Raw genomic sequence first — 19,601 nt, 5'->3', positions numbered from 1 at the left:
GCTAACATCATTTGCCTTCCTAACTGCCGACTGAACCTGCATGTTAACTGTAAGAGAATCTTGAACTAGGACTCCCAAGTCCCTTTGTGCTTCTGATTTCCTAAGCATCTCCCCATTTAGAAAATAATCCGTGTCTCCATTCGTCCTACCAAAGTGCATAACCTCACACTTTTCTACTTTGTATTCCATTTGACACTTCTTTGCCCACTCTCCTAGCCTGTCCACTTCCTTCTGCACTCCCCCTTGCTTCCTCAATACTACCTGTCACTCTACAGATCTTTGTATCATCTGCAAACTTAGCAACAGTGCCTTCAGTTCCTTCTTCCAGATCATGAATTCTGCTACAAGTCACTGCGGCCAGTTAAACAAGGATGAGTCAGTTCAGTAATCTACATCATTCTGTATTTTCAGTGTCTTGCTCACCGTTCACAGCAGAATCTGTCGTCCATCTGCAACCAGAGTGAAGCCAGGACTACAACTCCCAAACACTGGAAAGTGGTGTGACCCAGCCATTGGAGTAGAGAGAAAAACAACAACAAGAGTTCCAAGTTGTTTTACTCAATGGCTTCAATGTCTGACAACGTGTCAGGAGCAGCAACAAGTAAGTTATTTGAGGGAGAATGTGGTTGCTTGTTTTTGTTTTATTTTTGTCATTTCAAAAGTTTGAAGCCATTCCACACACTTTGGGTGTGATTTATGTGGTAGCCAGCAGGAACCGCCGTGAGCTTCCTGATGTTTGGCCCGACAGGGCCTTCACTGCTACACGGACTTCACCGCAAATCATCGTCCCGCCGGCTGATTCTCTGGGACCACGCTCGCCTGCCCCCTGCCAACAGGAGAGAGCAGCGCTTAAACAAATCCTACAAAGCCAACCCCACTCAGCTCACATCCATGCCTCTGAGACAACTAGCTCCATGATTTGGCGATGCCAACTTGGGCAGGCTACTGGAAGCAGTGGAGGGCAGATGGGATGCCTTGTTCCACCAAGTGTCAGCTGGGAGGAAGCGGCAGCGGCAGTCAGCTTGGGAGCGTGACCAGAAGGGCCGGCACCCAGTGCCGTAAGAAGGTTAACAACCTCCACCGGGGAGTTTGCACCAGACCCCCAACACACCCCCTGCCCATATTTCCCTAGCCCTTCTCCTGCCCACCCCCAATAAGGCCCCCCCCCCCCCCCCCCCCCCCGCCACGTGTAACCACACATGAGGCTAACAATACCCCTACTGTGTCCCTGTAGGAGAAGTTGGCCCACAATAGAGGGGAAAGGTCACAGGTGGGTGGCGCGGGACATCAGAGACCTCAACTCCGAAGAGGAAAAGGTCCTGAGGTCGCAGAGGACAGCAGTGACCACCGTAGACGTTGGCACACGGCACAAAGATAACGATCCACCGGCCCCAACCCAGATGACCTGTCAAACAGAAGTTATTAAAGCCATACAGACTGACCCATTCCATCCACATGTTCATTCTCCAGCAGGACCTACAGCCGGTCCATCCAGGATGTGCCCTGACCCCAGCTCCGCCCCCGCCTGCCTCCAAAGAGGACACCGAGGTTGCCACCATAATAGTTACGGCGCAGTTATCATCCTCAACCTCCACCAGCATAGAGGCACACATGCTGGTGGCTGAAGGTAGCGGACAGGCTTCTGGGGCACATTTGGTGAGCATCACACAGTTGCTGCTGCACATCAGGTGGAGGCAGAACCATCCGGTGAGACAGCGCTCAGACGTCTGCTGGATCCCAGGACCCAGCTGGGTCCCAGTCAGATGCTGAGCCTCTGGACCAGGTTTACCCGGAGCTGATGCAGACGCTAGGGTGTGGCCGTGATATTCAGAGGGGGATGTCAGCAATGCTCCAGCATGTCCATAGCCTACTGGAGGTCCACAGGTTACAGGTGCAGGCACCGGCAAAGCGTGGCACTGAGGCCAACACTGCTAGGATGGTGACTGCAGTGGAGAGACTGGTGCATGATGGCGGCAGCATGAATGGAGATGTCCAAGGCGTAGCTCAGTTGGTGGCGGCCATGGCTCAGCACCTTGACAGCATTCCTAGTCGCTGGGGGAGGTCACTCAATACCAGGTGGGCATTGCTGAAGTGCTGCGTGGCATGTTCCAGTCTCAGGTGGGCATTTCTGGGGTGCTGCAGAGTATGTCCCAGTCACTGAGGAGCATCACTGAGACCGTCAACACCATGTTGTAGACAATGGGGAGCCTTCGGGCAGTGCGAGGTGACACTGGGGCAGCCGGGGCTCGATCCAGCTGCCCCTCTGTCTCGAGGTGAACCCCAAGGCACTATTGGCACCGACCAGGAAGAGGAGCATCGGGTGTCAACCTGAATCCATCCTACGAAGTGGTGATGTTGACCACCCGAGTTCCACCCCCTGACAACGGCGCACCTCGCAGTCAGTACCCGGTGCACTGCAGCGCGGTGGCGCATGTGCCGCCGACAAGTGTGCCAGGGCCCTCGTGGGCTGTAGTTTGAGATGCCCCACAAGTCCCCACTCGAACCCTGGAATGATCCGGAAGCGTAGAATCTAGGGATGCAGTAACCTTTTGTTTCATTAATTTTTGAAAAATTTAGAGTACCCAATTTTTTTTTTTCCGTTAAGGGGCAATTTAGCGTCGCCAATTACCTGGGCTGCACATCTTTGGGTTGTAGGGGTGAAACCCACACAAACAGGACTGCAGTATCCTGGATGGCCTGGATGGGAATGGGTATCGTTCTCCGCCTCGTGGTGCCAAGTCCACATGGACGTGACGGGTGCCCCACCTTCCCCTTGTTGAAGCTGAGCTTCCAGCATCTATTCTAAAGCCCAGTGACACTTGAACACCTTGGGCCATTGCGGGCCTCTCCCTTGGGTGGAGGGTGGGGGGTGGGGGGGGGTGGGGGGGCGGGGGGAGGTGGGGGGGGGGGGGGTGGGGGGGGGGTGGGGGGGGGGTCGGGGTCGGGTCAACACATCGGCCGGTGCCTTGTGCATCTCATCGACACTGCCTTTCTTCGGTATCTGGCCTCCTTACCTGCCAACAGCACTACTGGAGAAAGTTCCACGGGGTCCAAGATATTGTTCATCCCATGAATATCTGCAAGGGAGTGATGAGGGAGAGAGACTAACAACCAGCAGTGTCTTCCATCCCAGGACACCCCCCCCCCCACTCCTCCCCAACCGTTGCGGGGACCCCACTGGACCCCAGATCCTGGACCCCAGACACCGGCACGTAACGTTATCTAGACTGGGCGCTGGTCCCCTCTGGTCACGGAGGTGCTCTCGGTGCCAGGGCCCAGCCCCTGGGTGCTCGGATGTTGGCTGCTGTGTATTGCCTCCTGCAGTGATCAAGCACAGTGCCCAGGCATCACAGTCTGATTGGGATGCTAGGTAATAACTCCCACATGCTACATGGCCCGCCTACCCACGGGGATTCACTTGGAATGTGTGAAGTGCTCACTTAACTACAATTGCCAATTCCCAATTAGCTATAGCCTTCAGCCTCACGGTCAGAGGCCTCCGTGGGATGAGGGAGTTGGGGGTGGCCGGTTGGGCAGGCAGGCAGGGGTTGTTCTCGGAACAGGACCACAAGATGGTCTAGGTGTTGTCATGCGTTGTCATGGCAACATCACGGACACAGCACCAGGGAGCTCTCAGTGACATGAGGGTGGGCTTATGTACTGGGAAAAGGAACAGCGTCCGGTCCAGGTAAGGTTATGTGCGGGTGTCTGGGGTACAAGGTGTGGGGTCCGATGAGCAGCATCCCCCCACCCCCTGCTGTGGCTGGGGTGTGTGTGTGGGGGGGGTGTACACTGGGGTGTACATCGCTGGTTGTCAGTCTCACTCTCTCAAATTCCCTCCAGATATTACATGTAATGGGTGATATCTTGGACACGGCAGAAGCTGCCCTCGTGGTGCTGCTGGCAGGGAAGGCAGAAGCCCTTGTGCAGGGCCATGCCCCACATCCTGAAGACCTGGCCACCCATCAGGCTAGGGAGGGACCCAGAGAAAGCGATGGGCCAAGGTATACAGGCATTTCCAGTCATTTGAACAGATGACGGACAGCCTGTGCTGCAGGGGGGCCTACCTCAACAAGGGAATGGTGCAGTAACTGTGCCATACCCTCGCAGCCTTGGCACCATGTGGAGGAGGAGGATACAATGCACCTGGTGGCCATCAAGGTCACCGCAGCTTTGAACTTCTGCACCTCAGGGTTATTCCAGGGCTCAAGCAGGGACTTGTGACATCTCAGGAGCTACAGCCCACAAGTGCATCAGTGAACTCACTGATGCTCTGTTTGCCAGCAGTGGACTATATATGCACACTGACATGGGAGTGTCCCGGAAAGAAACGTTTTGTCTTATCACATAGCTTCAGTGTTGTCATTGTGTGGGTGGAGCTGGGCTGTGGCTCTGGGAGTTAGTTTTATTTTCGCTTTGGCTTTGGAGCAGGTTTGTGGCTCTGAGATTTTACTTTTGTTTTCACATTTGGCTGCTGTAGACTCAGAAAGAGAAGTATTTTGGCCTGTCTCTTTATTTTCAATTTTAAAGAGTTATTCCAAGGAAGAAACCCAATCATTATAGTTACCTACTGTTTTGGTAAAAAGGGTTTTTTGGTTTATGGGATCATGTTATTGAATTGGAACAGTTAAGGGGCTGGTTTAGCACAGTGGGCTAAACAGTTGGCTTGTAATGCAGAACAAGCACGGGTTCAATTCCCGTACCGGCCTCCCCGAACAGGTGCCGGGATGTGGTGACTAGGGGCTTTTCACAGTAACTTCATTGAAGCCTACTTGTGACAATAAGCTATTATTATTAAATGTTACACATGAATTACTGTAGCTGTGTAGGGTCTTCATGTTTGTAGTTGATCATAATTATTACTGTGTGTGTTTATACAAATGTTAACTAAATTTGTAGAATAAAGCTTGTTTTTTGATTAAAAGTGTTTCAGAACTCTGTTGAATATCTGAAAGACAGGCTCTTGTGCTCATTGTAACCAAAATCAATAAACGGTTGCAGGCCTGGTGGACTCCACAATATACTTTGGAGTTGTTAAATCCTGGCTCATAACAACACTTTGACATGGCCCAGGCCTAATAGAGTGGTGCATCGTACTCCTCAAGGTGTCTCGAATGCTCTGGTGGTGCACTGCAGTGCATCCCCCCCCAGAGGATCGCCCATTTTGTGGTGGCTTGCTGTGCCCTCCACAAACTGGCTAAGTAGTGGGATGACGTAGAGGGGGAACTTGTGACCACCTTGGAGGAGGCGCCATACCAGGAGCGGCTGGAGGATGAGCCTGGGGAAAGCCTGTAGGACCAGCCGGTGGATGGAGACAGGCATAAGTGGCGAGGGTCCGGACGCCCGGAGGGTCACGGAGGCCCTCATTATCCCTCACTCCACATAGAACGTAAACAGGTCCGTCATTCCCCCCCCACCCTCCATCCATCAGCCTTCCCCCTCCCAGGGTCTATGTAACATAACTCCAGGGTGATGGTGGGACTGTGGCGGCACTGTCAGAGGGGCACCGTCAAGGGCGGGGTTGGGGAGTGTGGGAGTCTCCTCATTCAATGCCATAGTCTGACCTCTGCCTGTGTGCTCTCCAACACCCATCACCTGCACGTTGTATGCTGGGGGGCTGTGGGGGGAGCCCAGGACCTCCATGACCGGGAAATGGGGCAGGGATTGATGCTCGGCTTGGATCGTGGAAGAAAGTGCCAGAGGCGTTGTGTTGGTTGAGGTCATAATTTTCCCCACTGTCGGTTGGTGTCCAAAGGATCCATTGCGGTGGAGGGGCAGTTGGATCGAACCCCGGCTGCCCTACATCCTCTGGCTCTGCCAGCCCTGGTGGCTCCCCAAAGTCTACCAGCACAGTGTCAATGCCCCTCAATGACTGGAACATGCTCTGGTGCGCCCCAGCAATGCCCACCTGTGACTGGGACAAGCTCCGCAGCGCCTTGGCTATGCCAACCTGAGACCAGGACGTGTCCCGCAGCGCCTAGGCTATGCCAACCTGAGACCAGGACATGTCCCGCAGCACCTAGGCTATGCCAACCTGAGACCAGGACATGTCCCGCAGCTCCTAGGCTATGCCAACCTGAGACCAGGACATGTCCCGCAGCACCTAGGCTATGCCAACCTGAGACCAGGACATGTCCCGCAGCGCCTCGGCCCACATGAGACTGGGAGACTCTTCCCAGGGACCAGGACATGATCTGGAGAATCTTGGCATTGCTCACCCGAGACTGGGACATATCCCAAATCGCTCATCAAGGTCCACGCTCCGCAATGTCTCAAGGTCAACCTGGTACTGGGTCACGTCCCCAGCGACAGGGCCTTTCTGTTAAGGCACTCAACAATGACTGTCACCGACTGTGCTATGCCTTGGACACCTCCACTCATGCTGCTGAAGTTGTGCACCAGCTCTCCGCTGCAGTCACCACTCTTGCTGTATTGGCACCATCTCCTGCACCCATAGCCTCTGGGGCTCCTCCAATCGGCTATGGACCTGCTGGCGTGTCGCTGACATCCCCCTTTGAATCTCCCAGCTGCACCATGCTGTCGACATCAGCTCCGGGTAAACCTGTTCCAGAGGCTCAGCATCTGTGTGGTGCCCAGCTGGGTCCTGGGATCGAGCAAACCTCTGACTGCTGTCTCGCCTGGGCGGTCATCCCTGCCCCCACCTGATGTACATCAGCAACTGTGTGGTGCTCACCAGAATTTGCCCCCAGAAGCCTGTCCACTACTGTCGCCCACCGAGGTGGCTCTGTACTGCTGGAGGGTGGGGATTACAGCTGTGCCATGAATATGGTGGTGTCCTCTGAGCTCCTCGCCAAGGTGTTCGCATGGATGGCGGGTGGGGGGCGGGTGGGTACTGCTTCAGATGGGCTAGCACCGTTGAATGGAGATCCTATGGAAGAATGGACATGTAGTCAATGGGAGGAATGGGTCATTCTAACGACTCATATGTGTCGTTTTGGGGTGGGAGCCGGTGGATCCTCACCTCATGCGATGTACGCCAACCTCAATGTCGATGACTGATCTGTCCTCAGCCACCCTTGTGACCTGAAGGGCCTGTTCCTCATAGGGGGTGAGGACTCTGTTGTCCAGCACCCCATAAGCCTTCTGGACCATCTCCCGTCTGTTATGGGCCAACATCTCCTGCGGGGACACAGAGGGGGCATCATTAGTCGCATGCGTGTGGGGTTTATGGGGGTGGGGTAACTTGGACAGCACAGCTGGCCAGATGTGGGCCAGAAGTGGTGTCCGTAGGGCCTTGTTAAGTGGACCAATTAATATTTTACAGCAGTGACAGCCTCGCCAGTTCGAGCATTTTCAATCTCGCTACCACACTAGAAATATTTTGGTTAAATCGCACCCAGCATTTCTTAAAAGTGTCATGTGAGAGTACTTTTAAGAAATGGGTGTTTAAGAAATGTACCTTTAAGAAATGGAACTGCTCGTGTTCCTGAAGTGATGTCAGAGTGTGGGGGGAACTGAGCTCACTTCTGCTTCTTGAGTTTCAGTTTGAGAGAGCAGCTTGGGTGTGTCTGTGTGTTTCCAGTGAGCTACATGAAGAAATCAAAGGGCTGGAGCTGAAGTAACCAAAATCAGCAGCACGGCTGAACCTATTCTCACTATAAAAATTGAATGTAACCTAATGTGCTCCTGTTTGAAGGTTGGTTAAGTCTTTTGGATGTTAAAAGGACAGCTGAAACGATTACTTAGTCTTTGGGGGTTATCTTTGGATTAATGGGTGTTAAGATAGTCAATGGCTGTTTTAAAGAGGTTAACTTGAGTTGATAGAATAAACATTGTTTTGTTTTAAAAAACACTTGTCCATTTATGCTGTATCACACCTGTAGAGTGCGCCGTGTGCTCCCCACACCACAATCTATTAAAAGTTGTGGGTCAGTTGAACTCCATGCTACACTTTGGGGTTCTCTAAACTCTGACCCATAACAAAAGTGACTGCGGAAAACAGTGGGAGATGGAGGGGTGTGTTACGCACTGAACTATGTTTACATTTGTATTTGAATCTTTTGTTGTTATAAAACCATAAATGTCTTAATAAAATGTTTTTTCAAAAAATAATGACTGCAGAAATTACGGCTTTTGGAAATTGTTCATTTCAGTGGGTTTGCAATGTAACCTGCACATAGAACAAAGAACAAAGAAATGTACAGCACAGGAACAGGCCCTTCGGCCCTCCAAGCCTGCGCCGACCATGCTGCCCGACTAAACTACAATCTTCTACACTTCCTGGGTCCGTATCCCTCTATTCCCATCCTATTCATGTATTTGTCAAGATACCCCTTAAATGTCACTATCGTCCCTGCTTCCACCACCTCCTCCGGCAGCGAGTTCCTGGTACCCACTACCCTCGGTGTAAAAAATTTGCCTCGTACATCTCCTCTAGACCTTGCCCCTCGCACCTTAAACCATGCGTCACCGCGGCAGAAAACATGGACCACTTCTCTCACAGTTGATACATAATTGAGTCCATGACTGATTACAGCACCATGCTTCATGCTTCAACTAAACTAACTGTGTAGTGGGTATGTTTTTACTGCTGCCTCACAGCACCAACCACTCTGGGTGAAGAAATTTCTCATCTGTCCCAAGTGGTCTAACCCAAATCCGCAGACTGTGATCTCTGGTTCTGGACACACCCACCGTCAGGAACATCCTTCTTCAGCAAGACATTCCTGCTACTGTACTCGAATCCTCTCACATGAAGGCCAATATACCATTTGCCTTCTTTACTGCCAGTTGTACCTACAGTGTACGTGGACATCCTGGTCTCATTGCACATAATCCTCTCTCATTCAGATAATAGTCTGCCGTCTAATTTTTGCTACCAAAGTGGATAACCTCACATTTGTCCAAATTTGGAGATATGAATGATTTAGATGAGGGAACAAAATGTAATATATATTGTGAACAGCTGGGGTCCTGGCACCATTCCATGTGGTACCCCACTAGTCACGGCCTGCCAATTTGAAAAAGACTCATTAATTCCTACTGTTCCTGTCTGCCAACCAGTTTCCTATCCATCTTAATAACCTACCCCTAATCCCATATGCTTCAACTTTATACACTAATCTCTGATGTGGGACTTTGTCAAAAGCCTTCTGAAAGTCCAGATATACCACATCCACTGGCTCCCCCTCATTAACTCTACTAGTTACACCCTCAAAGAATTCCAGTAGATTTGCCAAGCATAATTTCCCGTTCTTCATAAATGCATGCCATGCTGACTGTCCAATCTTACCACTGTTTTCTAAGTGCTCTACTATAAAATCTTTGATAATGGATTCTAGAATGTTCTGCACTCCTGACATCAGGTTTACTGGTCTGTAATTCCCTGTTTTCCCTCTACCTCCTTTTAGAAAATAGGGGGTAGTTACATTAGGGGGTAATTACATTAGTTACCCTCCAATCTGCAGGTATCATTCCAGAGTCTATAGAATCCTGGAAGATGACCTCCATTTCTAGAGTACTCTGGGATGTAGGTTATTATTCACCCACCACCCCATCTTCATGGCACTGCTATCCCAGTGCTTCAGTTAAAAATCTGAATTGCTTTGTGGCTTCGCCCCTCTCTTTCAGCCTTAGAACTCTGCACTCCTCCAACATTGCCTCTTGTGCATCTCCAAGCTCCTTCGCCCAGTCTTTAGCATTTTACTCAGAGAAACAAGGAATAAATGCCAATTTCTGAAAAGAGGTCACCACTAATAAGCCATAACAAAAAAAAAATTTAAAGAAAAATTAACAAATTGAAATTACCAAGGTTCAGTTCCTCCAGTACAACAAAGCCGCAATGGTCAGACGACAACAAAATATTTCAGGCTCAACAAGGTATCACAAAAACAGGGGAACAGGACAGACTAGGATACATTCAGCCCAATACCCCCACCACCCACACAAATGGTAAAGATGCTAACAGCAAAGTATGGGGACAGTACACACCATAGCATCTAATCCATCAACCCAAGGCCTTACCAGCACCACGTAACTTTCAGCCACAAGATGGGTGTGGGGGAAATCAGGTAACCAAAAACACTCACCTCCGCATACCAAAAAGGGGGAAATTAGCTGCACCCACCAATGACCCAGGGAGCTGTCACCCCAGAAGTTATACAGTACCAATTCAATCAGGCACAAGAATTGGAGAAGGTGGCCAACAGCTCCAATTCATGCTGGACACTAATGAAGTGAACAGCAAAGGGGAGTCCAAAGAGTTCATAAGAAAGACATTTATTCATAACAGCAGTATTTACACAGGACCCAGTTACACATCTCAGGTCTCCGCTCCTTTCTGCCAGCTGCTACAGCAGCTGACCTGTTATAGTAGTGCTGGTTAACTCACAGCACAATCAGCACTAGGGAGCAATCGTCCCCAGCTGGATGAGTCCCTGCAGGGTTATAACTTAAGTGTACATCCCACCTCCTTTCCTGTACACTTTAATGTTACACTTGTTTAATATAAATTTCTGTGTCAAAGCATGTAGCACCTTGTGAAGAAACAAAGATAGGTATTTGTTTCGAAACAACTCTTCACCATTAGTAAATGCCAGAGCACCATTTACATTGACCTTCTCAGGAACAGGTCCAGGGTTCCATATGCGAACGATAATTTTAATTTTTACATTGCTTTTAATGTTGTAAAATGCCCCATGGCACTACACAAGAGCGTAATCAGGGACTTTAAAAATGGCACCGGGCTAAAGGAGGAGATATTAGAACAAGTGGTTAATGGCTTGGCCAACGAGAGATGTTTCAAACGGTGGAGAGGTTTATGGAGGGAATGGGACTAGACACTTGAAGACCCAGTCACCACTGGTAGTCCAAAGCACAAGCGACCAGAACAGGAGGATTACAGCATTGGGCCTAGGTAAAGTGATGTCGTGAAGCAATTTGACCAAGGTTAAAACCTTTAATTCTAAAATGTTGGGGGACCAGGAGCCATCGTAGGTTAGTTGAGCACAGGAATAAACGAGTGAATGTGACAAGCTACGGCACTAGCCAGTTAATGATTAACCCTTGAATGAATTTCACATTTTACAACTTGAAAGGAATGGACAGAAGTACTTTATTAGATAGTTTTTAAAATATGATTTAATGATACTTCTTGATATTCAGTGGCATATCCACTAATCCACCATGGTACATTTTTCTAAATATTTTCTTTAAAATGTGCTGTCACACTTGAAGATGCAGACAATCTTAAAATGTTTCTGATGTGGTGCCTAAAATTAAAAAGCATATTATCACCTCCACAGTTACCTGACCAAACAACAATTGAAGTCAAATTGAATTCAGCTTATGTTTACTTAACTTTATGGCCTTAAACGTAGATAGCCCCAGCTCAGCAGAATCAATGCCCAGCTCAGGGTATAACACTCTAGTCCTTTATGAAACAAGATATAATCTGACGGGCCATAAGTGACCTTTTGGTTCATCAAAAATAAAGCGGTTTTCTCGGATTGTAAAAGTACAGTGCCCACTGTGAGTGGGCCTAATGGGTGATTCTGTATTTTGCAGTTCTAGGGATAGTTTGTTACAGGGTTGATATTGACCGAGTTATTTATTAACGACTATTTGCTGTTCTGCCATTTATTCCTAGAATTCCGCCTGGCGCTTATTCAGCTCGCGGTGTCTCCCCTGAAAGCCAGTAACCTCAGCAAAGTCCGAACACTGGTGAAGGAAGCAGCATTGAAGGGGGCAAAGGTTGTCGCGCTCCCTGTAAGCAAAACAATCAGCAACACAAGAAAAGCAGTGGTTTATCTTCCTCATGGTATAATTTAACCCTCCCCAGGTGAAGTTATTTTCAGATCGAAGGCAATGGTCAGCCATGGTTATACTCAATGGCGGAGCAGGCTCCAGGGATTGCTGCTGTACTCATGCTATTTCTTATGTTTATGGAGAAAGGAACAGAGATTGGGAATAGTTCTTGTATTGCAGTGAATGATTTGACTGGCCTGCCTGGTAGAGACATTGGAGTTGTTCAGAGAATGCAGTGTTGACCAATTAGGGCCCTAAATGGCCTGAAGACCTTTTTGGGCCAAATAGCTTTTTCTCTTCTTTGGGGTTTCTTATACACAAAAATTAGGCAGATGGAGAAAAGGAGGGGGAACAAAATCTTTATTATGGAAAGCATGTCTGATGATGAGTGAAAGGGATTAAACAATCCAAGAATTCAAATGGGATTTGTAAAGCTTTCCCTTTGTGCAGGTCAAGGACACACAGTCTGAGTGAGAGAGATACAGACCGAGTGAGAATTTGGTAATTTGGTGCAGTGAGGTAATTCAGTGAAGAGTGGGAGAAGGTGCTTTTTCCCTTCTGTTTTGTTCTCTCTCTTTCTTCGGGCCTAATTTCGGGAGCCGTTCAGAGGAGGAGGAGCAGTCTCTGTGAGTATAAAAACCTAACGGACACTTCCTGTTTTCCATTTTTTTTTCCCCAAAAGTGACGTCAGAGGGAAGCTGTGATCTGAGTGGTTGATAGCAAATCTGCCCCAAATTTTAAAAAAAACACAGCTAAACTCATAAACTTAAATTAAACTAATTAATTAATTAGTGATGGCTGGTCAGGTGATGTGCTTGAGCTGCTTGATGTGGGAGCTGGCAGATCCCATTGTGAGCTGTAGCGACCACATCTGCAGTAAGTGTTGGCTGCTCGAAGAGCTCCGGCTCAGAGTTGATGAGCTGGAGTCTGAGCTTCAAACACTGAGGCACATCCGGGAGGGGGAGACTTACCTGGACACTGTGTTTCAGGAGGCAGTCACACCTGTCAGAGTAAGTAGTTTAAATCCTGCCAGTGGCCAGGGACAGCAGGGTGTGACTGCAAGTCAGGCAGGTAAAGGGAACCAGCAGTCAGGAACTCAGGAGCCTCAGCCCTTGACTCTGTCCAACAGGTATGAGGCACTTGCTCCCTGTGTGGATGGCGAACAGGGCTGCAGGAAGGATGAGTCAGCTGACCAAGGCACCATGGTTCAGCAGGCCATTCAAGGGGAGGGAGTAAATAGGCAAGTTGTAGGGGATTCTATTATCAGGGGGATAGATAGTATCCTTTGTGAGCAGGATAAAGAGTCCCGCATGTTATGTTGCCTGCCCGGTGCTAGGGTGCGGGACATCTCTGGCCGGCTTGAAAGGATACTGGAGAGGGAGGGGGAGGATCCAGTTGTTGTGGTCCATGTCGGTACCAACAACATAGGCAAGTCTAGGAAAGAGGACCTGTTTAGAGATTATAAAGAGCTAGGATTCAAATTAAATAACAGGTCCTCAAGGGTCATAATCTCCGGATTACTGCCCGAGCCATGTGCAAATTGGCATAGGGAGGCAAGAATAAGGGAAGTTAACACGTGGCTGAAAGAGTGGTGTGGGAAAGAGGGGTTCCTTTTCATGGGACACTGGCATCAGTTTTGGGACAGGGGGGACCTATACCGTTGGGATGGTCTCCACCTGAACCGAGCTGGGACCAGTGTGGTGGCGAAAAGAATAAATAGGGTGGTCAATAGGACTTTAAACTAAAGATTGGGGGGGAAGGGAAAGTCAGGGAACCAAGAGGTGAAGTAATCAGTGGGAAGCGTAGCTGCTTAGGAATACAAAAAAGCACGAAAAGACAAAACTCAGGGGAGGTTACGATAGTCCCCATCCCACAAAATATGACACAGTGTATGGAAAGGCTCAGTAAACCAAGGTCCACCACACTAAGAAAACAAAAAGGGACGGTCAATAGAGAATTAAAGGTGCTATATTTAAATGCGCGCAGTGTACGGAACAAGGTAGATGAGCTTGTGGCCCAGATTGTGACTGGCAGGTATGATGTGGTAGGCATCACAGAGACATGGTTGCAGGGGGTTCAGGACTGGCATTTAAACATCCAGGGATTCACAACCTATCGAAAAGACAGGGAGGTGGGCAGAGGGGGCGGGGTTGCCTTGTTAATTAGGAATGAAATTAAATCAATAGCACTAAATGACATAGGGTCAGATGATGTGGAGTCTGTGTGGGTAGAGTTGAGGAACCACAAAGGCAAAAAAAACCATAATGGGAGTTATGTACATGCCTCCTAACAGTAGTCAGGACCGGGGGCACAAAATGCACCACGAAATAGAAAGTGCATGTCAGAAAGGCAAGGTCACAGTGATCATGGGGGACTTCAATATGCAGGTGGACTGGGTAAATAATGCTGCCAGTGGACCGAAGGAAAGGGAATTCATTGAATGTTTACAGGAGGGCTTTTTGGAACAGCTTGTGATGGAGCCCACGAGGGAACAGGCCATTCTGGACTTAGTGTTATGTAATGAGCCAGACTTGATTAAAGATCTTAAAGTAAGGGAGCACTTAGGAGGCAGTGATCATAATATGGTAGAATTCAATCTCCAATTTGAAAGAAAGAAGGTAGAATCAGATGTAAAGGTGTTACAGTTAAATAAAGGTAACTACAGGGGCATGAGGGAGGAACTGACGAAAATCGACTGGGAGCAGAGCCTAGTGGGAAAGACAGTAGAACAGCAATGGCAGGAGTTTCTGGGAGTAATTGAGGGCACAGTGCAGAGGTTCATCCCAAAGAAAAGAAAGGTTATCAGAGGGGGGATTAGGCAGCCATGGCTGACAAAGGAAGTTAGGGAATGCATCAAAGCAAAAGAGAAAGCCTATAATGTGGCAAAGAGTAGTGGGAAGTCAGAAGATTGGGAAGGCTACAAAAACAAACAGAGGATAACAAAGAGAGAAATAAGGAAAGAGAGGATCAAATATGAAGGTAGGCTAGCCAGTAACATTAGGAATGATAGTAAAAGTTTCTTTAAATACATTAAAAACAAACGGGAGGCAAAAGTTGACATTGGGCCGCTCCAAAATGATGCTGGTAATTTTGTGATGGGAGACAAGGAAATAGCTGAGGAACTAAATAAGTACTTTGCGTCAGTCTTCACAGTAGAAGACATGAGTAATATCCCACCAATTCCGGAGAGTCAGGGGGCAGAGTTGAATATGGTAGCCATCACAAAGGAAAAAGTGCTAGAGAAACTAAGAGGTCTAAAAATTGATAAATCTCCGGGCCCAGATGGGCTACATCCTAGAGTTCTAAAGGAGATAGCTGAAGAAATAGTGGAGGCGTTAGTTATGATCTTTCAAAAGTCACTGGAGTCCGGGAAAGTCCCAGAGGATTGGAAAATCGCTGTTGTAACCCCCCTGTTCAAGAAGGGAACAAGGAAAAAGATGGAAAATTATAGGCCAATTAGCCTAACCTCGGTTGTTGGCAAGATTCTAGAATCCATTGTTAAGGATGAGATTTCTAAATTCTTGGAAGTGCAGGGTCAGATTAGGACAAGTCAGCATGGATTTAGTAAGGGGAGGTCATGCCTGACAAACCTGTTAGAGTTCTTTGAAGAGATAACAAATAGGTTAGACCAAGGAGAGCCAATGGATGTTATCTATCTTGACTTCCAAAAGGCCTTTGATAAGGTGCCTCACGGGAGACTGCTGAGTAAAATAAGGGCCCATGGTATTCGAGGCAAGGTACTAACATGGATTGACGATTGGCTGTCAGGCAGAAGGCAGAGAGTTGGGATAAAAGGTTCTTTTTCGGAATGGCAACCGGTGACGAGTGGTGTCCCGCAGGGTTCAGTGTTGGGGCCACAGCTGTTCTCTTTATATATTAACGATCTAGATGACGGGACTGGGGGCATTCTGGCTAAGTTTGCCAATGATACAAAGATAGGTGGAGGGGCAGGTAGTATGGAGGAGGTGGGGAGGCTGCAGAAAGATTTAGACAGTTTAGGAGAGTGGTCCAAGAAATGGCTGATGAAATTCAACGTGGGCAAGTGCGAGGTCTTGCACTTTGGAAAAAAGAATAGAGGCATGGACTATTTTCTAAACGGTGACAAAATTCATAATGCTGAAGTGCAAAGGGACTTTGGAGTCCTAGTCCAGGATTCTCTAAAGGTAAACTTGCAGGTTGAGTCCGTAATTAAGAAAGCAAATGCAATGTTGTCATTCATCTCAAGAGGCTTGGAATATAAAAGCAGGGATGTACTTCTGATGCTTTATAAAGCATTAGTTAGGCCCCATTTAGAATACTGTGAGCAATTTTGGGCCCCACGCCTCAGGAAGGACATACTGGCACTGGAGCGGGTCCAGCGGAGATTCACACGGATGATCCCATGGAATGGTAGGCCTAACATATGATGAACGTCTGAGGATCCTGGGATTATATTCATTGGAGTTTAGGAGGTTGAGGGGAGATCTAATAGAAACTTGCAAGATAATGAATGGCTTAGATAGGGTGGATGTAGGGAAGTTGTTTCCATTAGCAGGGGAGACTAGGACCCGGGGGCACAGCCTTAGAATAAAAGGGAGTCACTTTAGAACAGAGATGAGGAGAAATTTCTTCAGCTAGAGAGTGGTGGGTCTGTGGAATTCATTGCCACAGAGGGCGGTGGAGGCCGGGACGTTGAGTGTCTTTAAGACAGAAGTTGATAAATTCTTGGTTTCTCGAGGAATTAAGGGCTATGGAGAGAGAGCGGGTAAATGGAGTTGAAATCAGCCATGATTGAATGGCGGAGTGGACTCGATGGGCCGAATGGCCTTACTTCCACTCCTATGTCTTATGGTCTTATGGTCTTATGAATAACATCTTCAGACTCTTCTGTTGTGATACAGCCTTTATTTTTATTAGTTAGAATTCCGACAGTGCAGAAGGAGGCCAGTTGGCACCAACCCTCTGAAAGAGCATGCCACCTAGACTTATTCCCCCACCCTATCCCTGTAACCCCATAACCCCACCTAACTTCGGCATCTTTGGACACTGAGGGGCAATTTAGCGTGGCCAATCCACCTAACCTGCACTTTTTTGGACTGTGGGAGGAAGCACCTTGAGGAAACCCGTGCAGACATGGGGAGAACATACAAACTCCACACAGACAGTCACCCAAGTCCAGAATTGAACCTGGGTCCCTGGCGCTGTGAGGCAGCAGTGCTAACCACTGTGCCTGCATGCCATCCTTGTAACATAGTCATTGTTTTTCTGAAGTACATTGCGGTGACCTTGAACAAAATTCAGATAGTGGTTCTTTGTAGTATTGAATGTCTCGGATTTCTGAATATCTGCGTTGAAATATTTCATGTATTTTAAATCACAGGAATGTTTCAATTCTCCCTATGGGACAAATTATTTCCCAGAGTATGCGGAAAAAATTCCAGGGGAGTCGACCCAGGTGTTATCTGAAGTAGCAAAGGAGCATGGGATTCACCTTATTGGAGGTAAATATGGGCCCACTGTTGGAAAGCTTAATGCAGATTACATAAAGAAATAACTTAATTGCTGCATTCCATTGTATAAAGCAACTTCTTCTTCAATCATTATCGACTGGAGCGTGGAAGCTACTAATCCCCAGGTGCATTTGGTTAAAATTATCTTATGACATTTATTAATGGTGGCAGAATGAGAAATAGTGATAATGGAATTTATATTTAGCTGGCAAATTCTAAAATTGCACACCACAAATGAGCACTATCGTTATGACCGTGTGTGCTACAATGCTGCTTTCGCTCCAGCTGTGTTTGTGACACATGCATAACAATATTATGTATAATTTTTGACTATACTCCACGGGCGGGATTCTCTGGTTGGCAACGGCAAAATTGCATTCGGCCATCGGCCAGAGAATCCCCGTTTGCGCCGAAATCGGGGGGGGGGGGGGGGGGGGGGGGGGGGCGTTGCCGCTTTTGCAATACTCCACCCCCTCAAAAAAGGGGTATGGCTGGGGGGTGTTATTGGAGGACATTATTTGGCAGGCTGGATCTGCGCTCAGCCAGCGCTATGTTGCACAGCACAGCCACAGCAGGCCGCCACCATGCGCATACGCGGCCACGGACCCGGCCATTCTCCAGCCATTTTTGGCATGGGAACCGGGAGCTTTACCTGCATGGGTCCGGGAATCAGTGCAGTTATTGCACCATTTCTTCTGGCGTAAAACGCCACTGTTCCCACGCCAGCGTCAGCACATAGTCTGCAAATCTGAGAATCCATCCCCACATATCGCAAATATTACAGTAATGGATGTACCCACATTTTCAAATGGATCATGGCGAGTTGCTTGAGCTGGTGGTTTTCTCACCACTGAAGTCAAGGTCCACTCTGCAATTTGAGCACCTAATTTGGTTGACACTTTTTTTCACTGCAGTTCTGAGTAAGGCTGTGTTGTAGGTGCTATCTCTCAGGTAAGACATTGGGCAGAATTTAATGGTCAGGGCGGTGGGCCCATCCACTGGTCGGAAAGCCAGGGAAATCCCGCCATGGCCATTTCTGGAAGCCCTGGAGTGACTAAACGCCAATCAGGCAATCTGCTGCCTGTTGTTAAGGTTCCTGCATCCAGCAGGAGGAACGGTCCGCCTCCTAGAGCTGCTGGCCAATCAGAGGCAGGCAGCTCCTGCGTACCATCAGCAGCACCAGGAGCAGTGGCCACTGCTGGTACTACAATAGGCACAAGGAGGAGCAATGTCACTGGGATCCCAGAATCCAGGCAAGCCCTGGCGAGGGATAGAGATGGATTAGTGTAAAGGGCAGAGGGCTCTTTCCGTGAGAGCAGCACTACTGAGAGATCCTTCGATTGGACATAGGGTCTCTGAAAAGAAAGGACGACTCCTCCCCCTCCCTCCCCCCTCTCCCCATTCCCCAAGACCCTTTCCACCCTAAACATAATTGAGTTAAATTCCCAGGAAGGTGATGGTCTGTCAACTCAAGCCTTTCCTCCCCATTATATGGCCTTCCCCACCTCCCATCCACCCATGATAGAATTTAATGCTCTGCTCATTAGACAAAGTCTGGTAGCTCAGGTGGACATGCAGGATCCCTCAAACTATTTGTATTAGAGCAAAACGTTTTCCCAGTGTCCAATGTCACATCATTCTTTACCTTGCTGTCAGCAGGCCACTCTCTAACGTATTAACAGTCACTGCACTGGGCATAAAGTGCTTTGGGATATTCATGCCTTATTTTTACTTTCTTTTAACCAGTGATGACCTTTTTTGTTATTTTATATTAAAATAGTGGAAAACGTTGGGCAGCTTGTTGTATTCATAGAATTATAGAATCGCTACAGTGCAGAAGGAGGCCATTCAGCCCATTGGGTCTGCACCAATCCTCCGAAAGAGCACCCTACCTAGATCTATTCCACCACTCCAATCCTGCAACCCACCTAACCTGCACATCGCGGCACACTAAGGGCAATTTAGCATAACCAATCCACCTAACCTGCACATCTTTGGACTGTGGGAGGAAACGACGCAGACACGGGGGTTACATGCAAAATTCCATACAGACAGTCCCCCAAGGTGGGAATTGAACCCGGATCTCTGGCACTGTGAGGCAGCAGTGCTAACCACTGTGCCACCATGCTGTGATTTGTATTTGTGAAATTGTTGTTCGGTAAATTTGCAGCAATGCTGTTTTTGCCAGTAGCTGAATATAAATGGTTGCTTATGTTCTTTAAGGCTCTATTCCGGAAGAAGATGGTGGGAAACTCTACAACGCCTGTACAGTATTTGCACCAAATGGATCTATGTTGATGAAGTACAGAAAGGTGTAAAATCTTTATTATTTGGCAGTGACTGGGT

General features: G+C 48.4%; 1 protein-coding gene across 2 annotated transcripts in view; it reads left to right on the top strand.

The window, feature by feature from the left end:
• Positions 1-19,601, top strand: part of LOC140427812 (omega-amidase NIT2-like) — a 65,707-nt gene that overhangs the window by 15,576 nt on the left and 30,530 nt on the right. For both annotated transcript variants that reach the window (XM_072513491.1, XM_072513490.1), the window contains exons 2-5: positions 412-601; positions 11,609-11,727; positions 17,126-17,246; positions 19,479-19,567. In XM_072513491.1, coding sequence (XP_072369592.1) covers positions 562-601; positions 11,609-11,727; positions 17,126-17,246; positions 19,479-19,567 — 369 coding nt within the window. In that variant the 5' untranslated portion in view covers positions 412-561. The remainder of the gene's footprint in view (positions 1-411; positions 602-11,608; positions 11,728-17,125; positions 17,247-19,478; positions 19,568-19,601) is intronic.

This window comes from Scyliorhinus torazame, chromosome 8 (assembly GCF_047496885.1).
Source record: "Scyliorhinus torazame isolate Kashiwa2021f chromosome 8, sScyTor2.1, whole genome shotgun sequence".
Classification (NCBI taxonomy): domain Eukaryota; kingdom Metazoa; phylum Chordata; class Chondrichthyes; order Carcharhiniformes; family Scyliorhinidae; genus Scyliorhinus; species Scyliorhinus torazame.
Note: the sequence above shows the minus strand (reverse complement) of the source record. Positions and strands in the feature narration are given on the sequence as shown.